Source organism: Aotus nancymaae, unplaced genomic scaffold (genome assembly GCF_030222135.1).
Source record: "Aotus nancymaae isolate 86718 unplaced genomic scaffold, 86718_ANA_hifiasm-v0.15.2.pri h1tg000006l, whole genome shotgun sequence".
In the NCBI taxonomy this organism is placed as follows: Eukaryota; Metazoa; Chordata; class Mammalia; order Primates; family Aotidae; genus Aotus; species Aotus nancymaae.
The window spans coordinates 75,252,829-75,268,822 of NW_026988417.1; the positions used below are offsets into that span (position 1 = coordinate 75,252,829).

Sequence of the window (15,994 nt, forward strand, 5' to 3'; positions counted from 1 at the left end):
TCATTTACACTTCAGTTCAACAGTAGGTAAACTATAAAGTCAGCTGCTTTGTGATTTATCAGGGCTAACAGAAAGCCTGCCCCAAACAGCAAGTTATACATTTAATCATTTTGGTGCCTCTGTCCAAAGAACAGAATTCAGCAAACGAAAACCAAAATGTTAAAGGCTTTAAATTTACAAGTATCTAACATCTTCCTTTCTCAAATAAGTTATATACAATTCAAGTTAGTTCTATCTAATTTTAAAAGTTTGTTTCCCTTCCCACCACCACTCCCCCAAAACCAGCACTATCATCAGCCTGACAAGAATCTGCCTAGGCTGGGTTTAATAAATCTTATATTCCAAAGTGCTTCTCCCCTCCCCGCTTTCCCTCCAAATCTTGTGCTCTTTCTCAGTAAAGGAAATCGTGTTTTCTAATACTGGGTTAAAGCGACATCTTACTGTTATATCCACCAACACCTTTCTCCTTACAGTTAAAAAAAAAAAAAAAATTCACACACACACCCCCCTCCCCATTACAAAAAGGAATAGAAGCATGAACCCACGATCATCAGTCAGTAATCGGAGCTAAGAAAACCCAACCAAGAACCCCGATTTAGCCCCTCCTACTAACTCCCGTATTATGTTCCCAAGCCCAAATGCAGCATTTTAATGCACTAAATGCAGATTTAGGTCGTATATACAACTGTTACTCCAATTAGAAGAACCAAGTTAATACTAAGAAATCTGCACCAAAAAGGAAAAAAAAAAGTATCCCACAACACAAAACAGGATTTGTTTCTCTTAAGAGGACTATAGGCCTCCCTTAGTGGGCGGGAAACAGAAGTCAAGACACCAAAATAGTATCCTGGGCACCGAATAAAAAAGGGGGCTGTAAAAAATTCAGCTGCACATAAAAAGTAAAGTACAATCTGCACTAACAGTTCGGGAACCCAATAGCTGAGGGCGCGAAAGGGTGCGCGGTTACAATAACTCAGTGGGGTGGGGGAAGGGTAGACACTAGGCCGGAGATAGAAACAGCTCCAGTCAAGTGCAGGCCCCATCGACTAGGAACTTAACGAGAGCCCCGCAGAGCAAAACCAACGTACCAACAAGAAACTCGGAGCATTTCACCAGACCCAATTTGGTCTGCATGTCAAATTGTAGGGCCTATGAGCATGCCATTGTGCGACAGCGTACGGTGGAGAAAATGAGCAAAGTCCTAAGGCGAAACTTACTCAAAATCCCAAGAAAACATTCGGCCTGAAGCCGACACGGGAGAGGCAGAGGTAGACAGCCTACGCGTTCCCCAAAACATGTGCTTATAAACAATCGCATCGTCTCTGGATGGTGGAGAAGCACCAAATAAACCTTAGTATACAAACAGGGAAGCTTTTTGTCTCTATCTGCGTTTTTATGCCCAAGACTTTAGAAAAAGGAAAAAAGAGGGGACAGCGCGAAAAGAAAAAAGGTACCCCTCGACAGGCGGGAAAAAATCCTGGCGGCTAAGTCAGTGGGAGGAGACCCATGGCGATGGAGGGAGGGCGGGCCAAGGAGCAGCATGGTGACGGCTAAAGGTGGAAACGTGTGTGATGGGGGAGGGGGCGATAAGCAGGCAGAGGAAGGAGGAAATGAAGGTCCGGGGAACCCAACATAGCCAAGGGGAGACCAGTGCAAGAAAGCTGCATGGGGGCCCAGAGGGTGGGCTGAGAGCGGGAACCAGGCCTAATGGCGGGGGAATAAGGAGGGGGAGGGGGACTAGTTGGGCCTGACTATCCAGGGCTGTCCCTTACTCACCCTTCATCTTCCTCGTTCTTACTGGCGTCGATCTTCGCCCCCTCCGACTCGGCGCTGCCCCCTTCGGTGCCTGCAGACGCGGTTCCGCCTCCGGTCCCGGCTCCGCTTCCCGCCGCCGCCGCTGCCCCCTGTGCCGCCGCCACCATGGCTCCCTCCTGCTCGCCCGCCGAGCCGCCTACCGCCGCCGTTGCCGCCGCCGCCGCCCCGTCCCCGCCGAACTGCTCCTCCGACATAGTGCTAGTGTCTCCGCCGCTGCCGCCGAGACTACACCCGCCGCTGCCGCGAACCGAAACTAGCAGCAAAGTAATCCCCGCCGCTGCCGCGCGCCCGCTCTACCTCGCGAAGCACACAAGACAGGGAAGGCGCGCGCGTGGCTGCAAAGGCTCCTGCGCCTCTCCCTGGCCTGCCCCCTTCGCCTCCCAGTCTCGCGCGGCGTACGCTCCCGCTCTCTCCCGCTGCACTGAAAAAGAATAAGCACCAGCGGCGGCCGCTCTTGCCTCCTCCTCGCTTTAATGGCGCCGCCGCGGACCACCTAAAATGGCCGACGGAAGAACGGCGCGTCCCGGTCACGTGACGCGAGAGCGCGCCCTTCGCGCCTCCCCTCCGCCCCTTTCCCCTAGGTTTTTTTCCCCTTCCTCTTCGGTCCGGCCCTCTCGCTCCCCTTTATACCTTCCTCTCACACTCCGCGTCGCGCAGCGTGGGGGCCTTTAAAAGGAACCGGAAGTGTCGTGCGCTAAGACGGTCGCGCGGGGACCATCGAGAACAAGGAGTGCTGTTTCGAAGTCGCGGCTAGAGGGGCCCCCTGCCTCCGCCCCCCCGCTTCCGAGGATTCCTGGAGTCCACTCACCCCTCCCCACCATTCCAGTAGCGGGCGAGAGCAGCCGCGTCAGGCTGGGGTGTGGCTGCACGTCCCGGAAGGCGGCTGTGCCCCGTGCATCTGCGGCGTTCGGATGGGGGAGGGGAGGCTCACACCCTGCGGCAGCTTAAGCCTGGATGTTCGCGCTCGAGGAGGGAATTAGCTCTGAGGTGTCAGCCCTATGCCCCTGGCTCTGTCCACCCGGACGCCCGCGGAGCTAGGAGCCAGGCGCCGCAGCTGGCCGCGCGCGCAGCGATTGCCGCAGCTCCTCTCCCTGCCGTCGCCGCCCAGGACCGGGTGACATTGAGGTTTTCGCCTTTCGTCGCTGCGCCGATAGGGCTTCTTTTTAAGATTTGGCTTTCCAAGTAAGATTTTTGTTTGCCTGCTTTTCTCCTGAATTTTTTTTTTTTTTTGGTCGAAAGAAGCAGGTAATTTGCATATCTTAAGGAAAACATTGTTTTTGCTTTGCTTTTGTTGTTTAAAGATTCTAAAACATACCGTGATTCGTTTACTAATAGTTGGGATGTGCGTTAAATCAAGTGTTCGCTGAATGTTCTCCAGTCCTTGCACATAGAACATATAAATGCCGTGAGTCATCTTGACGAGGTTTATGAGTTTAGGGTTTTGTTGGTTTGTTTTTTGTTTCGTTGTTGTTGTTGTTGTTGTTGTTGTAACACCGTTAGGCGTTTCATTCAGGGTAACAGTAAAATTACTTTTTATACACCTGTTAAATATTCCTTATGCCTTGGCTGGAGACTGGATTATTCGGACTTTGGGATTTACTGCTTCCAGCAGTATCTTTAGAAGAAAATGAAGCTTCTAGGTACCTCTGTGGTCAACAAATAATTATTTGCCTGTTGACTAAGTGTTCGGGCACGGGAAAAACAAAGACGAGTTTGCAGAATGCAGCAAAAACCTTAAGAGTTTAAGTATTTGTTTTCCACTGTAGTTAAACGAATTTGTATTAATTGAATACTATCCAAAAATCTCAAAGGAAGATTATAAATGTTTTATTAATCAAGTTAGTAGAATTTACATTATAGAATAATTAAAAATACAGGTCAAATTCTGAAAACGTCCTAAAAATATAATCTTACCAAACTCCTGTTATAAGCAAATGACATAAAGGTGATAGCAAGAATGTTTATCTTAAAGTGGTAGTGATTCCACGTTTGTCTCTACCTGCCAGAATATTAGCAAAGGAAAAGTGGGTGTGGTGCTGAAACCATATATTCCTGGTTAGAAACAACTAGAATGATTGACTAAAGGGAAGTCTATTTAATCATTTCTGGTTTCAAGCGAGGGTAATTATCATTTATTTTTATCTTAGGATATCATTAGACATGCCCATCTTTTGGTAATAGTGACTTTTCCAAAAGGTTCATTTTGATTCTCGTGTAGCTCAGGAGCTCCTGGAATTCTTAGAATTTTTGTCAAAAATTCCAGACAACCTAAGACTGATTTTTTTTTTATTTTTTAATTTTTTTTATATAAACATGCTAATCTTCTCTGTATTGTTCCAATTTTAGTATATGTGCTGCCGAAGCGAGCACAAGACTGATTTTAAAGCTAGCATCTTTACAATATGCTTTATGAGTATGTGTGATGCCCATATCACGCATGGCCCTTCATATTATGGTCAAGATCTCTGCATCCAGAATGTGCTCCTGTATCCATGAAATTTTACTCTTAGAGCTTATAACTTGAGGCAGGCATGGTGACTCATGCCTGTAATCCTAGCACTTTGAGAGGCCAAGTGGGGAGGATTGCTTGCCTCAAGGAGTTGGAGATCAGCCTGGTCAACACAGTGAGACCTTGCCTCTACAAAAAATCAAAAAATTAGCCTGGCATGGTGATGGTTCCTGTTGTTCCAGATACTCCTGAGGCTGAAGTGGGAGGATCACTTGAGGCTGGAAGGTGGGAAAGGCAGAGTGAGACCCTGTATCAGAAACATACAAACATTACTATTTATGTGAAGTCTTCTCAGGCTTCCTGAGGCACAATTACCCCTTTTCACAGTCCTTTATCTTTTCCTCTGTTATTCATAGTTTTCTACTAAACCATGAGTTCTTGGAAAACAGTATCTTCTAGGTATCCCTCCCTCCCTAACACACACACACACACACACACACACACGTACACATGTATACACAGTATATATCCACACTATAGAATTGCCAGTTGAATTACAGAATGACAAAGAAAATAGTATGTCCAACTTGCTAGGTTAAGGGGGCTTTCAAGCAAACTAGGTATTCTTCCAGGGACTTTAAAGTCTACTCTCCACACCATCTCATTTCATCTCTGTCATTTAAAACAAAAACAAAACTTTTGGCCAGGTCCTGTGGCTCATGCCTATAATCCCAACACTGGGAGGCCAAGGAAGGAGGATTGCTTGAGCCCATGAATTTGAGACCAGCCTGGATAACATAGCAAAACCCTGTCTCTACAAAAAATGTAAAAGATTAGTTTGGACCCACCCAGGGATGCCTTCAGTTGTGTTTAACCCATTTCTTTTGCCAGGTGCGGTGGCTCATGCCTGTAATCCCAACACTTTGAGAGGCCGAGGTGGGTGGATCACTTCAGGCTGGGAGTTTGAGACCAGCCTGGGCAACATGGTGAAACCCCATCTCTACTAAAAATACAAAAATTAGCTGGATGTGATGCCGCACCCCTGTAATCCTGGCTACTTGGGAGGCTGAGGCAGGAGAATTGCGTGAACCCAGGAGGCAGAGGTTGCAGTGAACCAAGATTGCACCACTGCACTCCAGCTGGGCGACAGAGTGAGACTTTGTCTCAAAAAAAAACAAAAAAAAAAATTAGCTGGGTGTGGTAGCATGGGCCTCTGGTCCCAGCTGCCCAGGAGGCTGAGGTGGGAAGATTGCTTGAGTCCAAAAGGTCAAGGCTGAAGTGAGCGGTGATCATGCCACTGACTGCACTCCAGCCTGGACAACAGAGCAAGAGCTTGTCTCAAAAACAGAAAAACAAAACACTTCTTCAAATGACCTGCTGATTGATGTATGAAATTTCTTGAGGATAAAACAAAACTTTTTGTTACACATTCATAGGTAATGATTAATTAAGTGGCTGGAGATGCTGTATTGGACAAGCCCCCAAACACTAGAAGGAAGCAATATCCCCTGTCAATGTATAGGACATGAACTATTCCATTGCTTTAGGAGATTCCCAGTGTGTTTCAAATAACACGCTAAAATGCTAGATTGTCATTGAATTTAGCCTTTAAAAGCAATAATTCTCTGCAGCAAAAACTAGGACACTTGTAAAAGGCCAAAAATGAAGCCCATTTGAGAGTTAAATTGGAATCACTTTTACCTAGAACAAGATGCATACACCTAAGCCAAGGAAGTCACAGTGTTAATCTGCTGGATGCATTCTACAAACGCAGAAAGAGGTTCCCTGTGTTCAAATTTTTAAATAATTAGTAGGATATGTTTGCCACTTGGCAACCTAGAATAAACAGTGTGGAAGAAACAGCCAGAAGAACCCTTTTTTGTCTTGCTTTGTTGTCCTGGCTGGAGTGCAGTGGCAGGATTTCAGCTCACTGCAACTTCCACCTCTTGGGTTCAAGTGATTCTCCTGCCTCAGCCTCCTGAGTAGCTGGAACTACAGGCGCATGCCAGCACACCCAGCTAATTTTTGTATTTTTAATAGAGACGGGGTTTCACCATACTAGCCAGGCTGGTCTTGAACTCCTGACTTTGTGATCTGCCTGCCTCAGCCTCCCAAAGTGCTGGGATTACAGGTATGAGCCACCATGCCCGGCCAAGAACCCATTTTTTTATACAAGGTACATGTACGTGACCTGCTTCTACAACCATGTTAAACAGCCTATAACCTATCTGGACCTATTTGCAGAATTAAGCATTTTGTTAGAGAGTCAGCTTGTGATTTTATGTGAAGTGACCAATTGCCCATGTAGTGAACATTCTCTGTCATTTCCCTTGGTTATAAGAAAGCTTCACTTGACTCAAAAAATAAAAGCCCTATCAAGTCTGAAAAGTCAGATTTTACTTCAGCAACAAAGTCTAATACTGTAGAGTCAGTTCTGCTTACTCATGAGGTTGCCAATAGTCTGCTTTTAGATACAGTTTTTCAAAACCTAGCCCAAAAAAGAATTCTGACAAAGCTGATCACATGCCTGTAGTCCCAGCTACTCAGAAGGCTAAGGGGGGAGATTTGTTTGATCTCAGTAGTTCAAGCTCACCCTGGGCAATATAGTGAAACCCCCCACCAGCACCACCTCTTTAAAAAAGAAAAAGAAATAATAAGGAAATATACTCCTCTCATTCCAGACCTACATATCCAGCTGCCTATTTGACATCCCCACTTGAATGTTCACAGGCATCTCAAGCATAAAATGTCCAAAACTAAACTCTACCTTTCCTACAAATCTGCTTTGGTTTTCCTCTTCTCAGCAAATACACCTCCATCCACCCATTTGTTCCTGCCAAAAACCAGGGAATCATCTTTGATATCATCCCTCCCTCATCCTCTGTTAGAGACAGAATACTTGTTCCTAGGTACCACAAGGAAAAATCAGCATTCAGACAAAAAGTTTTCTCAGCAAGGCAATTTTACTTTCTGTAGAAACGATACTGCTCATCAGCCATCTTGCCACAAGAGTACGATGAACAAAAGAAAGGCAGACATATTTATTCCTTATGCATTGGGTCCTTACTGCTGTGTCCGATCTTTGTCGGTTGGAGCCAGACCTCACAGTATAAACTGAACCCAATTGGCTAACAACTTAAAACTTTTCTAAATAAATAAAGGCAATGGAGAACAAAAGGAAAAGAGGAAGTCCAAATAAGGAAGGCAGAGGAAGTTGCTTTTGAAAGGACTTAGAAAAGTAATAACATAAATATCTTGGTTAAAGTACAAGGATACAGAATGTATTATGTACCTAAATATCTTGGTTAAAGTACAAGGACATAGAGTGTACTTACTCCCTTATATCTAACAGCTGTATAGGATAGGACTTAAGAAAGTTATTAGCAAAAATCAAGAAGGCTTTGAAGAAAGTTAGTCTTTAAAAGACTAAAGTTAGTCTGACATGTATTATTAGTATTCTTTAACAAGAAGGGAGACTTTGAAGAAGAACTTTTTATTTTCTATAGTTTCCTCCTCTTGACTTTATAGTTTTTCCTCTTCGGACTTTCTTAACATGTTTTGGCTTAGTTGTTCTGCTTGAGTCTCGAAAAGAAAAAGCTTCTCTTGTTTTATGATGTCATGTCTTTTATTTTTCCGTTTGATGAAATGTCAGGGTAAAAGGGATAGCCAATTGAATTAGAGCACAAGTACCACTCCAGTTATTTGGCAGAGTGTCCAGGAAAGGTCCTCCACAATACCACCATACATCTGCTCAGGGATGAATAAGGGTGGACTGATGGGTCAGCTCTTGGAAGTGACTGACCTCACTGCATCCTGTTAAGTTTCCAAGGAACACCAAATTTTCCCCTTGTCATTGGAGACATGAGATAAAATTGCTCTTGGAAGATGGAGGCTAGATGGCCCTCGGGGGCTGACTTGCAGGGTGCTACATTTCAGGAAATAGCGGAGAGAGAGTTTGGTACAGTTAATTATCGTAGGCTGTAGGATTTTGCAAAAGAGCTACCACACAGCCCATATCCTCTCGATTAGAGGACCATGAGAGTGGAAAGGGAACAGCCTGGGCCTCTGGCCTGCCATGCACGCAAGCGTTAACAATTGCTTTTATTAGCCGGTCACAGTGGCTCATGCCTGTAATCCCAGCACTTTGGGAGGCCGAGGCGGGTGGATCACGAGGTCAAGAGATCGAGACCATCCTGGTCAACATGGTGAAACCCCGTCTCTACTAAAAATACAAAAAATTAGCTGGGCATGGTGGCGCGTGCCTGTAATCCCAACTACTCAGGAGGCTGAGGCAGGAGAATTGCCTGAACCCAGGAGGCGGAGGTTGCGGTGAGCCGAGATCGCGCCATTGCACTCCAGCCTAGGTAACAAGAGCGAAACTCCGTCTCAAAAAAAAAAAAAAAAAAAAAAAATTGCTTTTATTAAGCATGGAGGCTAGATGGAAAAAGCAAAAAAAAAAAATTGCTTTTATTTAGAGTGCAGATGGAATATTTAATCCATTATAGCTAGGCATTTATATCCTGATACCCTGTCTCATTTGCTATGGTTTGCCTTAGGTCTTTTACTTCTACTACAGAGACTTTGATTTTGTCATTGTATCTGGGAGGAATGATTGATAGAGTGGATTTTAAAAATTCCTTTAGGATCCTTTCCTGAAATGTCGGCTCCTATACCATAAATACAACTTAATGAAAGGGAAGAGTTTTTAGATGTTGCAATAGTAATAGTAAGCTGTATAGAATTATATTGGTTATATTGACAGCTAGAAGGTGTAATTCCTTTGGTGAAATGGATATATGATTATAAGGACTGAGACAAAGACCTGTGGAAGCAGTCCATCTTAAACCATTAGCATTCTATAATACATTAAAATAAGCAGAACATAGAGATTTTGTTTTACAGGGAAAAGAGTCTGATTCCTACAGCTACTATTATCTGGATTACTAGTATCTTTACAGGATCTCATTATGTCTTCCTAATCTGAGGAAATCCAAGAGGGACAGAGATATTTTTCTGAAGTAGTAAGCTGTGTTTGGTTATGTAAATCTCCACAAGGTATAGCTAAACAGGCATCAAAAGTAATAACTTGGGCCGGGCGTGGTGGCTCACGCCTGTAATCCCGCACTTTGGGAGGCTGAGGCAGGTGGATCACGAGGTCAAGAGATCGAGACTATCCTGGTCAACATGGTGAAACCCCGTCTCTACTAAAAAAAAATACAAAAAATTAGCTGGGCATGGTGGTGCATGCCTGTAATCCCAGCTACTCAGGAGGCTGAGGCAGGAGAATTGCCTGAACCCAGGAGGCGGAGGTTGCGGTGAGCCGAGATCACGACATTGCACTCCAGCCTGGGTACCGTCTCAAAAAAAAAAAAAAAAAGTAATAACTTGAAGTGAGTTAGACCTAATTACATTAATAATAAGATGAGGAGTAGTTAAAGGGAAAAAAAAGTTAGAGTAAGGAAAAATTAGCATTCAGTCAAAAAGTTTTCTCAGCAAGGCAATTTTACTTTCTGTAGAAAGGATACTGCTCATCAGCCATCTTGCCACAAGAGTACAATGAACAAAAAATATTTATTCCTTATGCATTGGGTCCTGACTGCTGTGTCCGATCTTTGTTTGTTGGAGCCAGACCTCACAATCTAAACTGAACCTGATTAGCTAGCAACTTAAAACTTTTCTAAATAGTTAAAGGCAATGGAGAACAAAAGGAAAAGAGGAAGTGCAAACAAGGAAGACAGAGGAAGTTACTTTTGAAAAGACTTAGAAAAGTAATAACATAAATATCTTAGTTAATGTACAGTGACATAGAATGTACTACATGCCTGTGAGCAGGTCCAGCACAAATATCTTGGTTAAAGTACAAGGACATAAAATGTACTTACTCCCTTATATCTAAAAGTTATATAGGATAGGGCTTAACAAAGAGTTATTAGCAAAAAGCAAGAAGACTTTGAAGAAAATCTTTTAAACAAACACTGTTTCTAACATTGTCATTATTCTTTAACAAGAAGGGAAACTTTGAAGAGGAACTTTTTACTTTCTACACCCCCCACATCCAATCAATCACCAACTACTCTTGCCTCCAAAATATTTTTTGATTCATCTAAATGCTTCTTAGAACATAAATACTGGGGTAATGTCTAGGTAGATTTATTCACATTCAACCAGGCAACATGCTAATGGCACATGTACATTTCTAGTGCTGGGAAATACAACTGTGATCAAAATAGGCAAAATCGGCCAGGCATGGTGATTCATGCCTGTAATTCCAGCACTTTGGGAGACTGAGGTGGGTGGATTACCTGAGGTCAGGAGTTTGAGACCAGCCTGACCAACATGGTGAAACCCTGTCTCTACTAAATGCAAAAAAAAATTAGGTGTGGTGGTGCACGCCAGTAGTCCCAGCTATTTGGGAGACTGAGACAGGAGAATTGCTTGAATCTGGGAGGCAGCGGTTGCAGTGAGCCGAGATCACTCCATTGCACTCCAGCCTGGGCAGCAAGAGCAAAACTCTGTCTCAAAAAACAAACTAACAAAAATAGGCAAGGTCTCTGTTCTCTTGGAGCTGATGTTCTAGTGGCAGAGACAAAGGACAGATGAAATAAATAGATATGTAGTATAATGTTAGGAAGTGATAGGAAGAAAAAAATAAAAGTGCTAGGCGTAAAATATGTGCTATAGGGCAGTCAGAGAAAACTCTTCAAGAAAATAACTTTCTGAGTAGTGTCCTGAAGAAAGTAAGGGAGAAAGCCATATACTTAGCTTAGGGAAGACTTTACAAGGCAAAGGGTACACCTGAGGCAGGAGTGTGATCTGTGCTTACAATGAACAATGAAGTCAAATGTGTCTAGATAAAATGAAGGAAAGCAAATATAATAGATCATACCTGAGAGGTATCCAGTAATGAGGTTACTCAGGGCCTTGTAAACTGTGGTTAGCACTCTGCTTTTATTATCAAAGTCATGAGAAACCATGGAAAGGTTTTGAGCAGAGGAAGAACGTGACCTGACTTTTAAGTGGAACATTATGGATACTGTGTGGACAGTGGACTGTGGGAGGACGTCAGGGAGATGAGTTAAAAGACCACTGTCATGAATGGACTTTTTTTTTTTTTTTTTTGAGATAGGATCTCACTCTGTTGTCCAGGCTAGAGTACACTGGCGCAATCATGACTGACTGCAGCCTTAACCTCCTAGGCTCAAGTGATCCTCCCACCCTAAGCCTCCCTCCTAAGTAATTGGGACCACAGGTGTGCACCACCACACCTGGCTAATTTCTGTTTTTTTTGTAGAGGTGGGGTCTCACCATGTTGCCCAAGCTGGTCTTGAACTCCTGAGCTCAAGTAATCTGCCTGCCTCGGCCTCCCATAGAGCTGGGATTACAGGCATGAGCCACTGAACCAGGCCATAAATTGACTATTTTTTAGCCTTTCTTTTTTTTTTTTTGAGACAGAGTTTCGCTCTTGTTACCCAGGCTGGAGTGCAATGGCGCGATCTCGGCTCACTGCAACCTCCGCCTCCTGGGTTCAGGCAATTCTCCTGCCTCAGCCTCCTGAGTAGCTGGGATTACAGGCATGCGCCACCATGCCCAGCTAATTTTTTTTGTATTAGTAGAGATGGGGTTTCACCATGTTGACCAGGATGGTCTCGATCTCTTGACCTCGTGATCCACCCGCCTCGGCCTCCCAAAGTGCTGGGATTACAGGCTTGAGCCACCGCGCCTGGCCCTATTTTTTAGCCTTTCTTTGTTAATTTCTTCTGATGAGGCAAATCTACAAAGAGGGTATTATTTACATATGGTCATGTGACTTTGCTTATTTTTCCTAGAAGGGTATTTTCTCCAAAGAAAAAAACATGCTCTAAAGACAATAAGAGATCATTCAAAATTAAATAAGAAAGATTTGAATTAATATTATTGGTAATATTTCCAATAAAGTCTCAGACTAGCATTTTCATCCAATGCAATATTTTTTTCCTTATTTTTCTACCCCTTTCTGAAGTTCTGCAATGAGATTTTGATTACCTACTGCAGGTAGGGTTTGTCCATAATGTCACAGGATTACCAGCTGGAAACCTCTGCCGTTGGTGGCACCTCTGTTTGAGTTTTGCTTATGCCCTCTGGGCTTGTTCCACCCACTTGGCCCATCAGGCTGCACTCCATTTGACTTATCAGCCAAGATCTCACACCTGCCAAGGGTGAGCCAGGCGCAGAGCAGCGAGGGCTGTGTGAGTGAGTGAGCATGGAGTCCGGCCACTGTGTATAGCCAGGCATGCCAGCTGCTGCAGCAGGGTGGGCAGCTCCAGCCACCAGCACAGGCACCGGCTACATGCGAGGCTGCACCTGGACAAGACATACTGCCCGTGGCTTCCACTGCAGGCACCAGCTTCTGGACAAGGAAAACACAGTGGCGCCTGAATGCTCAGAGACGCCAGGAATCACTGATCCCCAAGAGGGTGTTACAACATGTCACAGCCCAGGCTCAAAACCCTGAGGTCTGGGTTCCTAGAAGGGCAACAGCAGTTTTCTTCTTGTCACCCACAGCACAGGGAGTGGGGGGACATGTTTCAGCCCATTTGTGTTACAGCTCTTTCAGTCCTGCCACCCTATTCCAGCCTGTGGCTCCTGGGCTGGCCCAGCCCGGCCACTGCTTCCCCTCGTGTGGGGCAGCCGCCTAGTTCCAGCAGAAGGCAGGAAGGCTATAGGGTTACAGCTCTGGCATGGGGAATCCTGAGGTCTGGGCCCGCAGAGGGGTTGTCACTGTTGACTCCTACAGTCTGGGAGAGTGTGACTGCCCACAGCTTGGTGAGCCAACCAAGAAAGTATTACAACCCCTTTAGCTTCCACCCACAGCAACAGCTCCTTTCGCTCCCACCATTTGGCGATCCCAAGTTCTTGTCCCATGTGCAGGAAGAATGAGGTTATGTGGACAACTGGAGGGTGAGCAAGGTGGAGAAGAGCTTTATTGAGTGACCAAACTGCTTTCAGTGGAGCCAGAGACCTGAAGTGGGTATCTCCTACCCGCAGGCAGGCACTCCTGACCTGAGTCTGAGTCTTGCTGAGTCCAGGGCTCAGAATGGAGTAAGTGCATGCTGATTGGTCCATGGGCAGGAGGAAATGCATGCTGATTGGTCAATGGGCAGGCCTGGAAAAAGACCCCTGGCCTATCCCAGCCACTTTTAAGATTCTTTTAGCTGCTAAGTTTATAATTGTCCCACTTAGTTTCCAGGAGTTGCAGTTCAAGAGAATAATTACTGAAAGAATACAGAAGAGTCAGAGGTTTCAGACTGAGGTTCAATTTACAAATATTGAAAACCTAAAAGTTTAGGAAAGTGTAACTGTCTTGTGGCTCTTTGGGGCCTGTTCCTTTGTTGAAGTGGCTCTCAGTTATTTGATATTCCTCACCTCATAAGAGCTGCCTCAGAATCATTTTCTCATGCCAGGGCTGAGAGTTCTCAAGCTCTCAGACTCAGTACAATTGCTTAAAAATCACACTTCAAAAATAGTAACATAATTAGATAGTACCTCTGTAGGAGGGGTTTTTCTGTTTAATTTATATCCTTGATATTTTGGCTACTGTAGTAGACTGGCTATTTGGGGCTCCCCAACAACATTTTTTTGCCTTCTCTTAGTAATGAATAGCATAAGTGAAACAAATGGAGCCAGAGGAGGGAATAAAGAACAGCAAGCCAGCTCATCAGAATGAACTCATCACCACTGGTAACATTGTTTGTGGCAAGGCACAGCCCCTAAGTCAGCCAAGCCAGTCACATTTGAAGAACTTCCCTTTGATTTTTTCTTTCTTTCTGTCTTTTTTTTTTTTTTTTTAGACAGAGTATCATTTTGTCCCCTAGGCTGGAGTGCAGTGGCGCGATTTTGGCTCATACAACCTCCACCTCCTAGTTTCAAGCAATTTTCATACCTCTGCCCCCCGAGTAACTGGAATTACAGATGTGCACCACCACACCTGGCTACTTTTTGTATTTTTAGTAGAGGCAGGGTTTTGCCATGTTGGCCAGGCTGATCTCGAACTTCTGGCCTCAAGTGATCCACCCACCTTCGCCTCCCAAAGTGCTGGGGTTACACTCGTGAGCCACTGTGCCCAGCCTCTTTGTTTGTTTGTTTGTTTGTTTTTGAGATGGAATCTCGCTCTGTCACCCAGGCTGGAGTGCAATGGCCTGATCTCAGCACACTGCAACCTCCGTATCCCGGGTGATTCTCCTGACTCAGCCGTCCGAATAGCTGGGGTAACAGGTGTGTGCAACCATACCTGGCTAATTTTTGTATTTTTAGTAGAGACAGGGTTTCACCATGTTGGCCAGGCTGGTCTCAAACTCCTGACCTCAAGTGATCTGTCAGCCTTGGCCTCCCAAAGTGCTGGGATTACAGGTGTGAGCCACTGCACCTGGACCCCCTTTGATATTTGAGTGAGGAAATACTCTCCTACCTATTGGTCATAAAGCATGTAGCTAAGGGAACCACTGTCAGCCATTTCGCAACAGAAAGATCCCTACAAAGACAGGAATCAAACAGCAAAGAAGAGTTACTGCGATGTGGTAGACAGGATACCAGGTCGTGGTCACATTTGAACTACTGGATCAACTTCTCCCTACAGCTATCTCTGCCTTTAGACTTAGTCACATGACTCAATAAATTCCCTTTATCATTTAAGCTAGTTTGACTTGCCAGTTTATTTCTCTAAATCAAAGGAATTCTAACTGATTTGTTGGTTGTCAACTTTGCATTATACTACCCACTTGTAACATCTCTGCCTTGAAGAGGACAAACCAGGAACATTTCCTGGAATCCCCTTCCCTTTATAGTTCCAAGTTAGGATGTGCCAGTGAGAGGTGCTGTGTTAGTCCCTTTTGCCTACTATAACAAAATAGCACAGATTGAGTAGCTTATAAACAACAGAAATTTATTTCTCACACTTCTGGAGGCTGGGAAGTCCAAGGTCAAGGTACTGGTAGATTCTTTGGCGAGGGCTCATTTTCTGATTCAGAGAGACTGGCCAAGGTTATTTATTTATTTTTTTTTTAAGAGACGAAGTTTCACTCTTGTTGCCCAGGCTGGAGTGCGTGCAATGGCACGATCTCAGCTCACTGCAACTTCCGCCTCCTGGGTTCAAGCAGTTCTCCTGCTTCAGCCTCCCAAGTAGCTAGGATTACAGGCATTTGCCACCACGCCCGGCTAATATTGTATTTTTAGTAGAGATGGGGTTTCTCCATGTTGCTCAGTCTGGTCCAGAACTCCTGACCTCAGGTGATCCGCCTGCCTTGGCCTCCCAAAGTGCTGGGATTACAGGTGTGAGCTACCACACCCAGCCTGGGATCTCTTTTATAAGGGCACTAATCCCATTCATGAGGGTTCTGCCTTCATAACCTAATGACTTATCAAAGGGCCCATTTCCTAATACCATTACCTTAGGGGTTAGATTTCAATATATGACTTCTGGGTAGACACATTCAGTCCACAGTAGGTACTCATAACAGAATAAAAAGGCAAAGCAAGGAAGCTTTTATTCTCAGGCTGTGGAAGCTCCATGGACTTCTCCCAGTAAGTTGTGGCCATTTTCAGTTTCTCAATTTTTCCACCAGCTCCCACTTGCAGTTGTATCAGCCAGTCACAACAACTTCTCAGACTTCCGTGCAAGCTCCTGCTTTGAGGTCAAGGTGGCCATAAATGGCAGCTTCTCAGGCTCCTCCACAATCTCTGGTTTCTTATATTTCT

General features: G+C 44.8%; 1 protein-coding gene and 1 pseudogene across 5 annotated transcripts in view; both read right to left on the minus strand.

Moving 5' to 3' along the window:
* HNRNPD (heterogeneous nuclear ribonucleoprotein D) overlaps positions 1-2,323 on the minus strand; it is a 28,767-nt gene extending 26,444 nt beyond the window's left edge. For 4 of the 5 annotated variants that reach the window (XM_012446938.3, XM_012446936.3, XM_012446937.3 and 1 more), the window contains exon 1: positions 1,777-2,323. In XM_012446938.3, coding sequence (XP_012302361.1) covers positions 1,777-2,009 — 233 coding nt within the window. In that variant the 5' untranslated portion in view covers positions 2,010-2,323. The remainder of the gene's footprint in view (positions 1-1,776) is intronic. The other variant, XM_064368400.1, reaches the window with a different exon arrangement.
* Positions 2,324-4,127: 1,804 nt separating this feature from the next.
* LOC135272081 (U6 spliceosomal RNA) lies at positions 4,128-4,185 on the minus strand (annotated as a pseudogene).
* Positions 4,186-15,994: the final 11,809 nt, after the last annotated feature.